The sequence below is a fragment of the Lampetra fluviatilis genome, chromosome 44 (genome assembly GCF_964198595.1).
Source record: "Lampetra fluviatilis chromosome 44, kcLamFluv1.1, whole genome shotgun sequence".
Taxonomy (NCBI): Eukaryota; Metazoa; Chordata; class Hyperoartia; order Petromyzontiformes; family Petromyzontidae; genus Lampetra; species Lampetra fluviatilis.
In genome coordinates this window covers 4,205,090-4,219,965 of record NC_136318.1, presented here as the reverse complement: position 1 = coordinate 4,219,965, position 14,876 = coordinate 4,205,090, and the positions used below count along the sequence as shown (strand labels likewise).

At 55.8% G+C, this 14,876-nt stretch overlaps 2 protein-coding genes across 4 annotated transcripts; both read left to right on the top strand.

The window, feature by feature from the left end:
* The first annotated feature begins 1,237 nt into the window (after window positions 1-1,237).
* Window positions 1,238-7,897, top strand: RPP14 (ribonuclease P/MRP subunit p14). Of its 3 annotated transcripts, none has more exons than XM_078876511.1 (6): window positions 1,238-1,319; window positions 3,158-3,308; window positions 4,183-4,267; window positions 5,726-5,802; window positions 6,959-7,037; window positions 7,759-7,897. In XM_078876511.1, exons 2-6 carry the CDS (start codon window positions 3,217-3,219, stop codon window positions 7,813-7,815), a joined length of 390 nt encoding a protein of 129 aa, XP_078732637.1. In that variant the 5' UTR covers window positions 1,238-1,319; window positions 3,158-3,216; the 3' UTR covers window positions 7,816-7,897. The 3 variants fall into 3 exon arrangements, with proteins under 3 accessions (XP_078732637.1, XP_078732638.1, XP_078732639.1); XM_078876512.1 differs by having other exon boundaries at window positions 1,309-1,331; XM_078876513.1 differs by lacking the exon at window positions 1,238-1,319 and adding an exon at window positions 1,873-1,884.
* Window positions 7,885-9,279, top strand: HTD2 (hydroxyacyl-thioester dehydratase type 2). The gene has a single exon (XM_078876510.1). The coding sequence runs from the start codon at window positions 7,885-7,887 to the stop codon at window positions 8,776-8,778; it is 894 nt and encodes a 297-aa protein (XP_078732636.1). The 3' UTR covers window positions 8,779-9,279.
* The last annotated feature ends 5,597 nt before the right edge of the window (window positions 9,280-14,876 follow it).

Here is a 14,876-nt window from a genome sequence, read left to right as displayed (position 1 = left end):
TATGCATAGGTGGGACAAAGTCATTGTTATGCAAGTCCAAGTCGAGTCGCAAGTCATCAAATTCATGACTCGAGTCTGACTCGAGTCCAAGTCACATGACTCGAGTCCACACCTCATAGGTGGGACAAAGTCATTGTTATGCAAGTCCAAGTCGAGTCGCAAGTCATCAAATTCATGACTCGAGTCTGACTCGAGTCCAAGTCACATGACTCGAGTCCACACCTCTGGTAATATGTACGGCCTATAGTGTGGTGGGGTGTCGAGGCCTAGTGCCGTGCAGAGCCTCCGGCCTCGCCTAGATTGCTCACCCGGCTGAGGCTGGGTACTGGGGCCGTTACCCCCCCCCCCCCCGCGCTACAATAATACTGTCTAATCGCTATAATTGTATTATCTACCGACCCTATAATAGTAATTGCACACATTGGGGTGGGGGGGGAGTGAAGAGGACGTGAAACTTTGATGAATTTACCTCAGAGTCGCGTGTTAATGCGTGCGCATATTTTTAACGGGAATTAAAAATGGCGTCCACCCCGCAGCGAATGCGTCGCTACCCGTTGCCAGGGGCAACCGCCGTGGAAAACCAAACGGACCAATCGTGTCTCGCAAATCCCTCACATTTCGTCCAATGAAACTGCGTATGGTCCGGCGACACACAGACAGACAGACACACACACAGACAGACAGACAGATTTGCGATTTTATATATATAGATAGACAACACTTTCTACTTAATTAAATATACTTTTTAATGAATGTTTTCTCCTACAACATCAGAGTGCAGCGCCACATTAAATACGCACTACAATGACAATAGTTTAAAGCGATTTGAAGCATGTTTAATTTTTTTTGGGGGGGGGGGGGGCAGAGTTTTGTGACGTCATATTTGAGGGGGGGGGGGGTCTGACTTTTTGTGACGCCGTGTGACAAAGGGTGGGGGGGTCAAAACTCGTCCAAAATCGCGTGACGTCATTTATGGACAGCCCCTAACTAATTGGCGCGTTGTTTAGTTTACGTGATAAATCCCTAACTGATTGGCTGTGTCCTGGTTGGTGGATGGTTACGACGCATTTATACTTGCGCGATCAAACCAAAAAACCTTTTATTATTATCATAATATTGGTGGTCGAAAGCTGCCTCGTGTTACACTTCCAGAGAGGCGTCTACCCCCTTACCAACATGGCCGCCACGCGACGCGGGGCAGTTGACGCAGCAGCAGCAGCGGCAGCTGCGTCAGCTGCGAGAAGAATCTCGAGGCGCGCGCGCGCTGGCCCCGCCCCCACCCCCCTCAAAGCTGCGAGTCTCCCGTGAGAAGAGGAGAGGTGAGGAGAGTGGTGAGTGGTGAGGAGAGTGGTGAGGAAAGTGGTGGTGCGGTGAGTGGTGGTGGGGTGAGTGGTGGGGTGAGTGGTGGGGATACTGTGAGTGGTGGTGGAGTTGAATGGTGGAGTTGAGTGGTGGTGGAGTGAGTGGTGGAGTGAGTGGTGGGGTGAGTGGTGGAGTGAGTGGTGGGGTGAGTGGTGGTGGAGTTGAGCGGTGGAGTTGAGTGGTGGAGTTGAGTGGTGGGGTGAGTGGTGGAGTGAGCGGTGGTGAGAGTGGTGGGGTGAGTGGTGGAGTGGTGGAATGGTGGGGAGAGTGGTGGTGTAGTTGAGTGGTGGAGTTGAGTGGTGGAGTTGAGTGGTGGAGTTGAGTGAGTGGTGGGGAGAGTGGTGGTGGAGTGAGTGGTGGTGGGGAGAGTGGTGGTGGGGTGAGGGTGAGTGGTGGGGAGAGTGGTGGTGGGGTGAGTGGTGGGGTGAGTGGTGGTGGGGTGAGTGGTGGTGGAGTTGAGTGGTGGAGTTGAGTGGTGGGGTGAGTGGTGGAATGGTGGGGTGAGTCGTGGTGGGGAGAGTGGTGGGTAGAGTGATGAGGTGTTGTCACAGTGCACAGTGTTTTGAGTGTAAATGCTCTCCTGCGGTGCGGTGCGTGAACACGCGATGGCACTCTGTAGCTGCCGCAGATTGGCGCCCGGAGAAGAGAGGTCTCAGTCAGGGACTGTGATGCGTGGAGCAGAGACAAGCGAGACGGAATAACAACTAGGGGGTGCACGGAGAAGCGTGCGGGAGGGTTGGGGCGAGATTCACGCTGCGAATTCGACCGAGAGGCATAGGAACACACGGATGAGAGAGGCCATGCACGGTTTTAGAGACATCATCCAACATCATCTTTTTGGTTCTTTCGGTAAAGTCACGTAGAATGGAAATAATAAAATAATAAAAATAAAACATAATAAAATAATTCTCACGACGTTTCGGCCACAACGCAAGCAGCCGTCCTCAGGTGAGAGAGTCATTCAGACTCTGTCTTCTCGACAGACCTGTTCTTCACCTGAGGACAGCTGCTTGCGTTGTGGCCGAAACGTCGTGAGAATTATTTAATAATGTTTTATTTTTATTATTTCCCTTCTACGTGACCTTACCGAAAGAACCAAGAAGATGAATCCCTGCAGTCACGAAAGCTTTAAATCGAAAAATCATCCAACATTTTTAAAGAGACGTGAGTGAGGCTTGGGCAGGAGCCGTCACGGCCAGAAGTGACCGGTGGTCGAGACTAATAACGGAGTGGCAGCCAAACGAGTAAATCAACACGCCCAAGGGGGTCACGTCCACCGCGGAGATGGAGCGTCGAAATCGGTTCGTGGGGAGATGGCGACCCCGGCTAGGGCAGCGATGCCTTCATCAGAGGTCGCAAACGGGTTTTGATTCCTTACCCGTACCCGGCCGCACCAGGGTCGCAAACGGGTGCCCGTACCCGGCCGTACCCGTACCCTACCCGTACCCGGCCGGGTATGGGTAGGGTACGGGTATCGGGTACCTGATTGCGACCTCTGGGATGAAGCCATGTTGCAGGCGCGGGTGGGTTGATTCTAGGAACTTGAATTGTGAGAAGAGACAAGACGTTGGGAAATGAGTGACAAACAGTTACTCACCAGTGACTCACGGTCTACCCGTACCTGTACCCGGCGGCACCAGGGTCGCAAACGGGTACCCGTACCCGGCCGGGTACGGGTACCCGGGTATCGGGTAGGGTACGGGTATCGAGTACCCGGTTGCGACCTCTGGCCTTCATCCAGCGGTGGATAGTTCACGGCTGATGATGATGACGATGATGATGCGATGTGTCGTAGGAACCCCCGTGAGGCGAAACCCCTGTGACCGTTGAGGGGTCGTCGAGGGGTCACGCGGGATGAGGCGAGTTGGACCCGGCGGGCGAGAGGCTGCCTTCGAGAAGATCGTCATCAACTCAAACTGCCAGTGGTTCTACCTGCGGGCGCGCCTGTGAGAAGAGTACACGCGCAGTACAAATACACACGCAGTACACACAGTACACACAATACACGCAGTACACACAATACGCGCGCAGTACAAATACACGCGCAGTACAAATACACGCGCAGTACACACACCGTACACACAATACACGCGCAGTACAAATACACACGCAGTACACACAGTACACACGCAGTACACACAATACACGTGCAGTACACACATTACACGCAGTACACACATTACACGCAGTACACACAACACACGCAGTAGACACAATACACGTGCAGTACACGCGCAGTACACACAGTACACGTGCAGTACACGCAGTACACACAGTACACACGCAGTACACACAGTACACGTGCAGTACACACGCAGTACACACAGTACACGTGCAGTACACACAATACACACGCAGTACACACAGTACACACGCAGTACACACAATACACACGCAGTACACACACCGTGCACACAATGCACTATACATGCGCGGTACACGTGCAATGTACACCATATACACGCATTACACACACCGTACACACAGTACACGCGCAGTACATGCACAGTACACACCCTTTGCATGCACAGTACATGCACAGGACACACGCAGTACACAGGTCATTATATTCACACTGTGAGGTTGTCTCTATTCGGGTGCTTGAAACTCGGTTTTCTGCATTTCCGGTAACGTAAAACGGTTAAAACCGGTTACAGGTTTCCTGAAAATACTGGAGCAGCAAACACAGCGTGCTCACCTAGTCCGCTGAGACGCTGCAGTCAGCAGCAGCACTGGACTTGCGATTCCATCTCCTGGCACGGCAGCTGAAACACTCTCACCCTCCTCACCCCCCTCACCCCCTCACCCCCTCACCCCTAGGGAGTGGGAGGAGGAGGGAGTGAGACTGAACGAAGCGGAGTTCCGTCTGGTTGTGACCAACGCTCTCCGTGAGCTGCACGGGGAGGTGAGTGACTCACCGCATCGCCTCCACTCCCCGTGAGCGGTGGGGCAGTTGTGGAGAGAGTGGTGGAGTTCCCATACATGGGCAGCGTGCTTACAACCAGCTTCGGCTTGGCAGTGGAGGTCTCATTCCGAATCAGTCGAGTGGAATTATCTTTTTTATCGGCTGCTTAACGTTATATGGAACATACCTCGCCTGTTTGCTCCATACGAAGCTCCGGGCTTTATGTGGTACGGGAGGATGTGGAGCTGGGCGGACCTGCCGTTGACTGGTACCAGCGGTGTCAAGATCGTCCTCTGTGGAGGAGGGGTCTCATGTGGGACGCGACTTGGCAGTCGCCCTCCGACAACAATGGAGGGCAGAGGAACGACGCTCACAACAACGAGCGGAGTGTTGGGGAGCTAAAACGCAGCGAGGTGGCACAGTAGGGAGCATAGGTGGTGCATCTGCCAGTCATCTCGGTCAACTCTAAGCACCTGGGTCTGTCCCTTGACCTCCTGCCAGCGAGCCTTTGACACTTTACCTGGCTTCAAGGTGCACCTAGTCTTGCACAAGCGCTATGGTGACGTCACCTACTATAAGTGGCGAGTGGCGGCTATTGTGTGTCCCCAGGTGTGTATGTATGTGTGCGTGTGTGTGTGTGTTGTGTGTGTGTGAAAAAAAGATGTGCGTTTGGAAAAACAAAGGTTGGTTGTGAAGTGGTGGGCACGCTGTGCTACGAACCCGGTAACCCGCGTTCGATTCCCGCTCACGGCCAACACCAGTTACGATTATTTGAACCAGTCCTGGGCCTCCCCTAGGTCGACTCAGCCTCAAATGATTACCTGGTGCGATGTGTGAAAACATCGCCACTGGTGAGACAAAGGCGTGGTGCTGGCCCCCCACCCCCTCGTGTGCCGTGCCGGTCTTCATAGGTGCTCACTAACAGCACTTGTCCCAACAGTTTGTTAAGCCTATACGGGGGATCTTTGTCTGTGTGTTGTGCATCTGTATTGTGTTTGTGTATGAACAGATATGTGCGTTTGGCAAAACAAGGATCGGGCTCAGAAATTTCAAAACAACCATGGTGTGTGTGCGGGAGTGGTGACGCAATGTGGTTAGAGCTGCACTGCACTACGAACCCGGCGACCCAAGTTTGCATCCGGCTTACAGCCAACATCGGTGACAAACGTCCGAATCACTCCAGGGCCTCCGCTAAGTCGACTCAACCTCAAATAAGTGCCTGGTACTTTGTGTAAACATCAGCGTTGTGCAGACAAAAGCAGCCGGGGCATGGCGTTGGCCAGCCACGCCCTCGTGTGTCGTGCCGCCCTTAATAGGTGCTTGCTGACAGCACGGGGGATGTCTGTATCTGTGTGTGGCCACACGGGGGATCCTTGTAGGTGCAAGTGTCCGTTCCCCTCTAACCCCATCGCTCTGTCTTTCTCTCCCCCGTGCCACCCTCTCTCTCTGCACGTGCAGGTGGGAGCTGCCCTGCCATTCGACGTCATCAGATTTGATGTTCGCTCACAGTCGTGCATACTGCGCGTCATCAGCAGGTACCCGGCCGCCGCCTGCAGCGCCGATGGTGTCATCGTCACCATCATTACGATTCCGTTCGTTTACCCAGGAGGGCCTCGCCGAGTCTCAAGGCTCCTGCCTAGTTCTCGCAGTCGGCAGCGATGTTGCTGCTGCTGTGTGATCCCAATTAAGCGATTTGCAGAAAAAAAATGCAGCATCGAGATGTGGTTTGAGCATTACCATTACTGCTGTGTGTGTGGCTTTAGCTGTGGGAGGAGGAAGTTGGAGAACTCAGAGGAAGTCCATGCAGAGCAATGGGGAAATATACAGACTCCACACACCCTCTGGCAGAGGTCGCAATCGGGTACCCGATACCCGCACCCTACTCGATACCCGGCTACCGGTACACGGCCGGGTATCGGGTAGGGTACGGGTACCCGTTTGCGACCCTGGTGCGGCAGTGTACGGGTAAGGAATCAAAACCCGTTTGCGACCTCTGCTCTCTGGAGAACGGGGAGAACTTAGAAACATCGCACAGACAGGCGTCCGAGTGGGAAATCGAACCCTGTCGCTGCTTGCTGTGAGGTTTAGTGTCACCACCGGACCGCCATCCTGCTACCCTCTGTGTATGTGTGAGAGTGTGTGTGGAACGGCGGCGCAATAATGAGCACATTTTGCTGTGAACCCAGAGACCCGAGTTCGATTTCCGCTAACGGCCAGTGAATAGTGACGAATATCTGAACCGGTCCTGGGCCTCCCCTGAGGTCGACTCAGCTTGTAATCCAGTGGTTCTTCTTAACCTGGGGTGCAAGATGCCCTGTCTGGGGGGTGCGAGGCGTGGACCAGATTTATTTAGAAGGTAAATAATCGAAAACACAAATTAAGCACGGGCATGTGAGTGCAACTTCCTTTGTTTGATCAAACCTACGTATTTATGAACATGATACATTTTTGTTTTACGATTGAAAACCAAAAAGGGTGTGCAAGGCTGCAGTAAAGGCTAAGAACCACTGCTGTAATGAGTACCTGGTGCGGTGTGTATTAAACACCAATATTAAACACCAGGCATGCAGCTGGCCACACCACCCCATCATAGGCGTGCCGTGCCGGCCTTCAAAGATGCTCATCAACGGCAATTGCTTCAACGGCCTGTTAATGCTACCTGGGGGACCTTTGTCTTTGCACGCGTGTCAGTGGGCTCGTGCGTCTGTGGGCGTCGCTATCTCTGGCCTCGAGGCACCAGGGCTTCGTCTGTGCCGTCCACATCCAGCAGGTGAGTGGCTCATCGGGTGATCCAACTTTACATTCATACAGCAGGCAAACCAGCCCGGGACTCGGGGTTCAATCTGAATATTGAACGGTGAAAGGTTGCCTGCATCGTTTTGGTCTTTGTTGTGGTGGTCTGTGTCGCGTTGTTCTAGACGCTTTGCAACACACGGTACAAGTTGCCCATTACTCGGCAACGCAAAGCAACTTTGTGGAATCCCGCTTGCAAATGACGGGCACATTTTTTTGTTCATTAATTCTGACGTTTTCCTTCCCACGTGTTTCCCGACTGCGATAATTACCGGCATTGCACGGTCACGAAATATACATCTCACACAGAAGAACATCCCGTGGAAGTGGATGTTGCAGAGCTACCTCTGACATCCCTTCTATTGCTATACTCATACTCATAGGTTATTTCGGTAAAGTCACGTAGGTAAAAAATACTAAGAGTAAAAAAATAAATTAAATCACGACGTTTCGGGCGCAACACAAGTGCTCGTCATTAGGTGGGACCACCACAGCCAGAAGCAACTGCTGGAATGGGTAAGAGAGCTGCAGTGAAACAAGACGCTATATAAATAACAGAGGGGGGAGAGGAGCCACGGAGGAGATACGGAGTGGGGGGGGGGGGTGAGTCTGCGGGTCTCTGTGAGAGTCTGTGGCTGAAACCTGGATTTGAACCCAGGGTCTTGGCGCCTCTGACAATCGTCGCCTGTCTCCACCAGGTGTCTCCATTCCTCCTGTCCCTGTCGGGCAACAGCCGGGACCTGAGACTGGACTGACCGACTGTAACTTCCTGCGACTGTCATCGGCTGCCTGCAATTGGTTGCCGAGGCTGTACCGGTGTTGCCATGAGCTCCCTGATCGCCATAGCGAAGCTCCGGGTCCTGCTGTCTCCTCCAACACCTCCCGCTCTCCTCCATCTGTTGCCAACAGCAACTGGTGGTGGGCGGCGGATGGGGGCGGAGTGCGAGTGGAGGATCCGTGGGCAACCTGGCCCCTCCTCTGCTTTCTCCACCTCCTCATGGTCCACCTCCTCATGGTCCACCACCTCATGGTCCACCACCTCATGGTCCACCACCTCTTCATCCACCTCCTCCTCTCCCTCCTCTTCCGCCTCCTCATCCCCTACGAACCCGGCGACCCGAGTTCCATCCCCGGCCACGGCTAACGCCTCATTCTACTCCACCTCCTCCTCGCCCCCCCCCACCTCGTCGCACCCCCCTGTGCCCGCCCCGGCTGGTCGCCGTAGCGACACCGCGTGGGCCGTGGGCGACCGCGCCGAGATGCGCCGCGTCTTCACGCCGCGCGACGTGGCCGACTTCGCGAGGCTCACGGGTGACACCAACCCCGTGCACGACGCCGTCGGCGTCGCGCCGGGCCGGGCGGTGGTGCACGGCGTGCTGCTGCTGGGGCTGGTGTCGGCGCTGCTGGGCACGCGGCTGCCCGGCGCCGGCTGCGTGCTGGCATCGTCGCGCCTGCGCTTCCCGGCGCCGCTGCTCACCGGCGACGAGGTGACGGCGAGCGCCACGGTGGGGCGCGCGCGTGAGCGCAGCCTCCTGCTGCGAGTGCTGTGCACGACCGACGCGTCGCAGCCGACTGCGGAACCGCTGACGACGCAGCGACCGGGACAATCGCGTCCGTCAGCGTCTCCCCCGGCGGGAGCGAGCGGCGATGGGGCGGCGACGGTGGTGGTGCTGGAGGGGGAGGTGTTGGTGATGTTGCCGTGTGATCCCACTCATTGATCCCCCCGTGCTAGCAGGGCACGGTCGCTTGCACGAGCGATTGCCCTCGAAGTGTTTTGCCAACTCCGTTACGAATCAAGATTGTGAACTACCTGTGATGGTAATGCGTCTGTAATACTTGACAGAAAATAGTTAAATATTGTGTTGTGTATTACAATATTTATCCTGCGCTGTGTACGATAGGGTTTTGGGTCGAACTAGGGACCCATAGAGAGAGATGGGGGGGGGGGGGGGCCCTTGCCTGTAAACATCTGGGCAGTTCATCAGCATTAGTTCAAGCGAGCCTGACTTTGCTGATGAGACACTGCATGTCGAAACCGGAAACTATGCACTGCCAGTAGAAAGGCTGTGTGGCTGATGGGATGTGTTAAAAAATACTTTGATATTTCATGTGAAGGGCTCCAACGTGCGGAGGAGGGGGCAGTGGGGCTGCCCACTGAGTTTTGTTGTAATTCCTCTGGTCAGTGTTGTCCTGTTTGAATAGAAGAGTGATTGACGCATCGTCCCGTGGTTGTGGTGTTTCATTTCTGTGTTCTGGTGGTGTGCGGTTCATGGTTCCACCAACCGGTGTCTTCGAGGAGGAGGAGAAGGAGGAGGAAAGTCAAAGCCAGGAGGAGGTGCCGCTGATGTTTGCGGAGGTTCTTATTATTCTGGATGTCCGTGTGGTTCCACTCCGTTCACCCAGCAGCGCTCTTCCGGATCTGGGCGGTGAGATTCTGGGATGGCGACAGCAGCAGCAGCAGCGGCAGCGCGATCCCAGAAGTGGGATTGGGACTTGGGTTGGCGGCGAGGGACGTTGTCGTGGTCTTGGTTGATCATGGGTAGGTTGTCCTTCCGATGATCAACAGGCCGATGCGCACATCTCCTTCACGAATGGAAAATCGCAGACGCATGCCACAGTAGTGCGATTGTGGCCACGCAACCCAAACTACTGACCGCGTAGTAAACCCACTATAGCCGTGCTCCTTTCAACAGAAGAGGAGGAACAGCAAAACTACACAAACTCTCACCCCTGAAGCCCTCTGGTCGTGAGAAGACCTCGATATTGGCATCGAGCTCATGAACCGCATTGCTGCTGCTGCCGTCTTTGTGCGCGCAAGAACATAATGTCTGTAAATGTTTACCAAGTATGTCGGCAACCTCATTGATCCAGCAGCCAATGAGACGACTCTATCCCGAGGAGCCACTTCAGCCAGCAGCCTTGAGCACGCGTTGTCATAGCAGGGCAATTCGACTCGTCGGCCTTGTCTGCATCCCTCCACTGCTGCTCATCTTCGGTGGCCGCGTAAGCCACCGTCATCGCGCCCACCACGACCACCGTCACCATTCCTCGCCCGCAGTCGACGGGGAGGGGAGCCTGGGACTCGCAGCTTCCCGCACCCCGCCACCGCCACGCTCCAACGCCTCTTCCTCCATTCTTTCGTTCAGAAAGAGAGCACCGTTCCCTGTTGTTTGACGAGCTTCTTGCCCCGAGCGGCGGACCAAGTGAGTAGAGGACTGTCCACGCTGGTGGTGACCGGAGCCAGAACTAGTACCGGCCCGGCTCCCGGCAGAGGAATGGCAGCCTCTCCTGTCCTCGCCAGGCAGCGTTTGGACATTCCACGTGGCCGACCAGTCGCGATACCGTATTCTCTAGGTTATAAGAGACCACTTTGTTACGCGAATGTAAAGTACAAGATGTGGGTTTGGGGTCAAGTCTGGAGTTTATTTTTGTGAGAATTCAGGCGAGGCGAGGGGGAGACGCATTCGCAAGAGCGTGACCTGGGGAGCGGCGGGCTGGGGGCGCCCCCGAAAAGACGAGCAAAACTAAATCATTTACAGCCGAGAAGCAAATAGAAATCGGAGCAAAAAAGCAAACTGCATTGCTGCAGAGGAACCCAATCCGGGCCATCGTGGCCTGGAGGTCGTGCGGTGATTGTCGCCTCCCAGGGGCGAGCGAGAGAGTTCGTAGAGCGGCGTCGCTCTCACGGCGTAGCCCGCTGCGTATACACGGGTGGGGGGAGTTGTTTACGTGTACACGGGGGGGGCGGAGTGGGGGGAGGAGTTGTTTACATGTACACAGGGGGGGGTGGAATAGGGGGGCGCGGGAGTTGTTTACACCACGTGGCAGGAAACCGAAGCGCGAGCGAGGTGGGGGGGTCAACAACTCTGCCCCATCACACAGATGTGGCAGATGGAGACTTGCTCTCGTAGCCAGGCTACGGCTCCTCTTCCGACGCCCGCCCACGGGGAAGGGCATTTCGTACTGCGTCTGCACTGTGCATTGAACTCCTTTCGCAGTTCTCAAGACACGAGTTTCCAATCGAAGGACATTCGTTTTCAAGAGGTGAGTTTCACATGCCCAAGGCGCGCGGCGAATCCGCCAACCCTCCCGGCCGCTGCCGCTGCCTCCACAGCGCTGGCTGCTGGGTCACTGCAGGCCACGTGCGGCCACCGGATAGACGGCCCTGGATTGGCAGTGGAGCGCAGGGCAGTGTGGGAGCATCGTGCTGCTCGCGAAGGCGCGGCGGCGGCAGTGGTGGCGGTGGTGGTGGTTGGAACGCGGCGGTAATCGTGGGGGCGCGCCCGTGGGGACACGCCAACAGGGTGCGCCCGCGTCCCCCCTCGGGGGGGGGGGGGGCGCGCGGGGGCGGGGGGGTGGCGCGCCCTTGTCACGCTGTTGCCTGCTGCCCCGGCCACGTTCGGGGGCTCGGGGTCAACAGAGGAGCCCCCCCCCCCCCGTGTTGCCACCGCGCGGAACGTGAAATGCACACCGCGAGGGTGAACAGCTGACGAACGTCAACCAGACGTTAGCCCCCCCCCGCACCACCAGCCCAGAGGCATCGCTCGATATCAAAGCTCTCTTGACCAGCAGGTGATCCCCCCCGCCCGCCCGCCCGCCGCCCCCACACATATCTCTCTCTCCACACGTAAAAAAATTAGGTGAACTAATGTTTTTTTTTAACCATCCCATCAGCAGCACGGCCTTCTTAGAGCGTACGATTACAGCAGCTTTGGTCTAACTCGAGCAAACACTCTCTGGACCGGTTTCGTCTCATCAGGAGCACAGTCAGGCTCTTGCCTTGAAGCGACGCCGGTGAACTTTGCAGGCGTTCAAAGGCAAGGTCACCCTCCCTCTCTTCTTCAAGAGTCAGCTGTGTGTGTGTGTGTCTTGGAATTCTTTCCCACCGTACATCGGAGGTGCGGCATCTCGTGGTCACCCTCCCCGCCTGCGGCAGCGACGATGTTCCGACTCACGGGAATCTCCCGATGGAGTCGACGCCCCTCAAGATGCCGTGACGCAGTGGCGAGCGAGACGCCGCCTACCTTTGCCTCGCAGCCGCTGATACATCTGTGCGTGAGAATCGTTCTTTAACTCACCAGGTGAGTGAGAAATGCTTACCACGTGAGTGAGAATGTGTTCTCTAACTCACCAGGGGAGTGAATGCGTGGTGAGTGAGAATTTCTAACTCACCAGGTGAGTGAGAATTGCTTACCACGTGAGTCAGGATGTATTCTCTAACTCACCAGGTGAGTGAGAATTTCGAACTCACCAGGTGACCCGAGTTCGATTCCCGCTCACGGTCAACACCAGTGACGATTATCTGAACCGGTCCTGTGCCTCCCCTAGGTCGACTCAGCCTCAAATAAGTACTTGGTGCGGTGCGTAAACATCACCGCTTGGGAGACAAAGGCGGCCGGGCGTGGTGCTGCCCATCCACCCCCACGTGTGCCGAGGTGGCCTTCATAGGTGCTCGCTAGCCGCACTTGCCCTCACAGTCAGTTCAGGCTACACGGGGGATCTTTGTCACAAAAATAGACACGCACAACTGGATATACCTGGGTGTGTCCAGTGTCTGGATGTGTGGGTGTCTGTGGTGTGTGTTGAAGCGATTCGAACTGGGAAGACAAAGGGGGCCGGGCGTGGCGCTGGCCACCCACCCCCTCGTGCGCCGTGCCAAAGATCCTCCAGACAGTCTGAAACAGGCTGTTGGGGAGGGAAGCTTTTAGCGAGCACCTATTAAGGCCGGCACGGAACACGAGGGGAGTGGGTGGTCAACACCACGCCCGTCCGCCTTTGTATCCCCAATGCTACGGTTGACACACCGCACTCGTTTACGGCTGAGTCAACCTAGAGGAGGCCCAGGACCGACTCTATTTGAACGATGAAAACGAAACCAAACTATATATTATTTTTATTTTACCAGGTAAGGCTCGCCGAGCTCCACAGCGCTTTTTTCAGAAGCGACCTGGCCACAGCTGACAGCTCAACGAAGTTGGCCCATCACGTGGAAATTTATTGCCGCCAAAAGACTTCCTCCTATTCGTTCGCCACTGTTATTCATCGCAGTCGAAGAGGAGAAACCTCGAGTTACCGGGTCCTATTGCAGTGCGCTAACCACCAAGCCCACCGCTCCCCCCCCCACAAAGATAAAGATCCCCCGTATAGCCTTAACAGACTGTAGGGGCAAGTGCTGTTAGCGAGCACCTATGAAGGCCAGAACGGTACACGAGGGGGTGGGTGGCCAGCACCACGCCCGACCGCCTTTGTCTCCCCAGTGGCGATGTTTACACACCGCACCAGGTACTCATTTAAGGCTGAGTCGACCTAGGGGAGGCCCAGGACCGGTTCAGATAATCGTCACTGGTGTTAGCCGTGAGCGGGAATCGAACCCGGGTCGCCAGGTTCATAGCGCAGCGCGCTAACCGCTACACTACCGCTCCCCATAGGCACACGCATACATACACACACGCGCGCACACACGCGCGCACACACACACACGCACACACACGCGCACGCACACTTACGCACACACACGCACGCACACACACGCACACACACGCACGCACACACGCACGCACACGCGCACACACGCACAAATACGCACACGCACACACGCACACACACACACACGCGCACACACACGCACACACGCGCACACACACACGCACGCACACACACACACGCGTGGCTGCCAAGGATCGCTTGACATTTGGCTAAATTGTCCGCGAATGTTTGGGTTTGAAGGTGATTTGTCAGTCCGGAATGCCGGTATGTGATGCTCGCACTTTACAAAGACAAATATCCCCCGTGTAGCCTTCGCAGGCCGTCTGGGGCGAGTGCCGTTCGCGAGTAGCACCTACGAAGGCCGGCACGGGGACACGAGGGGGTGGGGTGACCGGCTCCGGCCGTCTTTGTCTTCCCGGTGGCGATGTTCTTTTTCACACCGCACCGCGCTGAATTGACACACAAGACAAAGATCCCCGCGTAGCCGTGAAGACTGTTGGGGCAAGTGCTGTTCGCAAATTCTGCCGGGCTTGGTGCTGCCCAACCCACCCCCTCGTGTGCCGGCCCCGGCCTTCATCGGTGCCGTTCTCTAACAGCACTTGCTCTAAGAGCCTGCTAAGGCTACAAGGGGGATCGTTGTCTTCATGAGGGGTGGTGTGTGAGGTTATTCCTGCGTATAAACACCCCCCCCCCCCCATTCTAGATTTGAAGCTTTCGTGACTGCAAGGATTCATAGTCTTAGTTTTTTCGGTAAAGTCACGTAGGTAAAAAAGATATAATTAATAAAATAAAATAATAACCCCCCCCCCCAACTCACTCACCCCTCTCTTCCCCTTTTTTTCCCCACACCCCCAATTCACCCCGTCACCTTGCACTCACCCCCTTCTCACCCACCTCATCGCGTCACCCCTGACCCCGAGGTGTCTTGACAACAACAAAAATCCCCGAGTCATCTCGGGGGGGTAGGGGGAGGAGGAGAGGGGAGGTGGGAGCCGTGGTTGACGCTGGACAAAAACAAAGCAAAGGCTTTGGAAACCCAAGTACCTCAAGGGACACGTGGGGGGAAGGATAATGGTGCATCACCTGGGCACAGGTGCGAGACGCGAACTCGCTCATCGGGTGGGGGAGGGGCCAGGGGAGGTCCACACGATGATGAGCCGAGGTGAGGAGGACGGGTGATGATGATGATGACGAGGGAGTCTTAAGGAAGAATGGAGGATGATGCCGCTGATGATGATTATGATTCGGCTACTGATGCTGCTGATGCTGTTAATAGTAACGATACTGCTGATGATGCTGCTGCTGCTTCCCCTATTGATGATGATGTTGC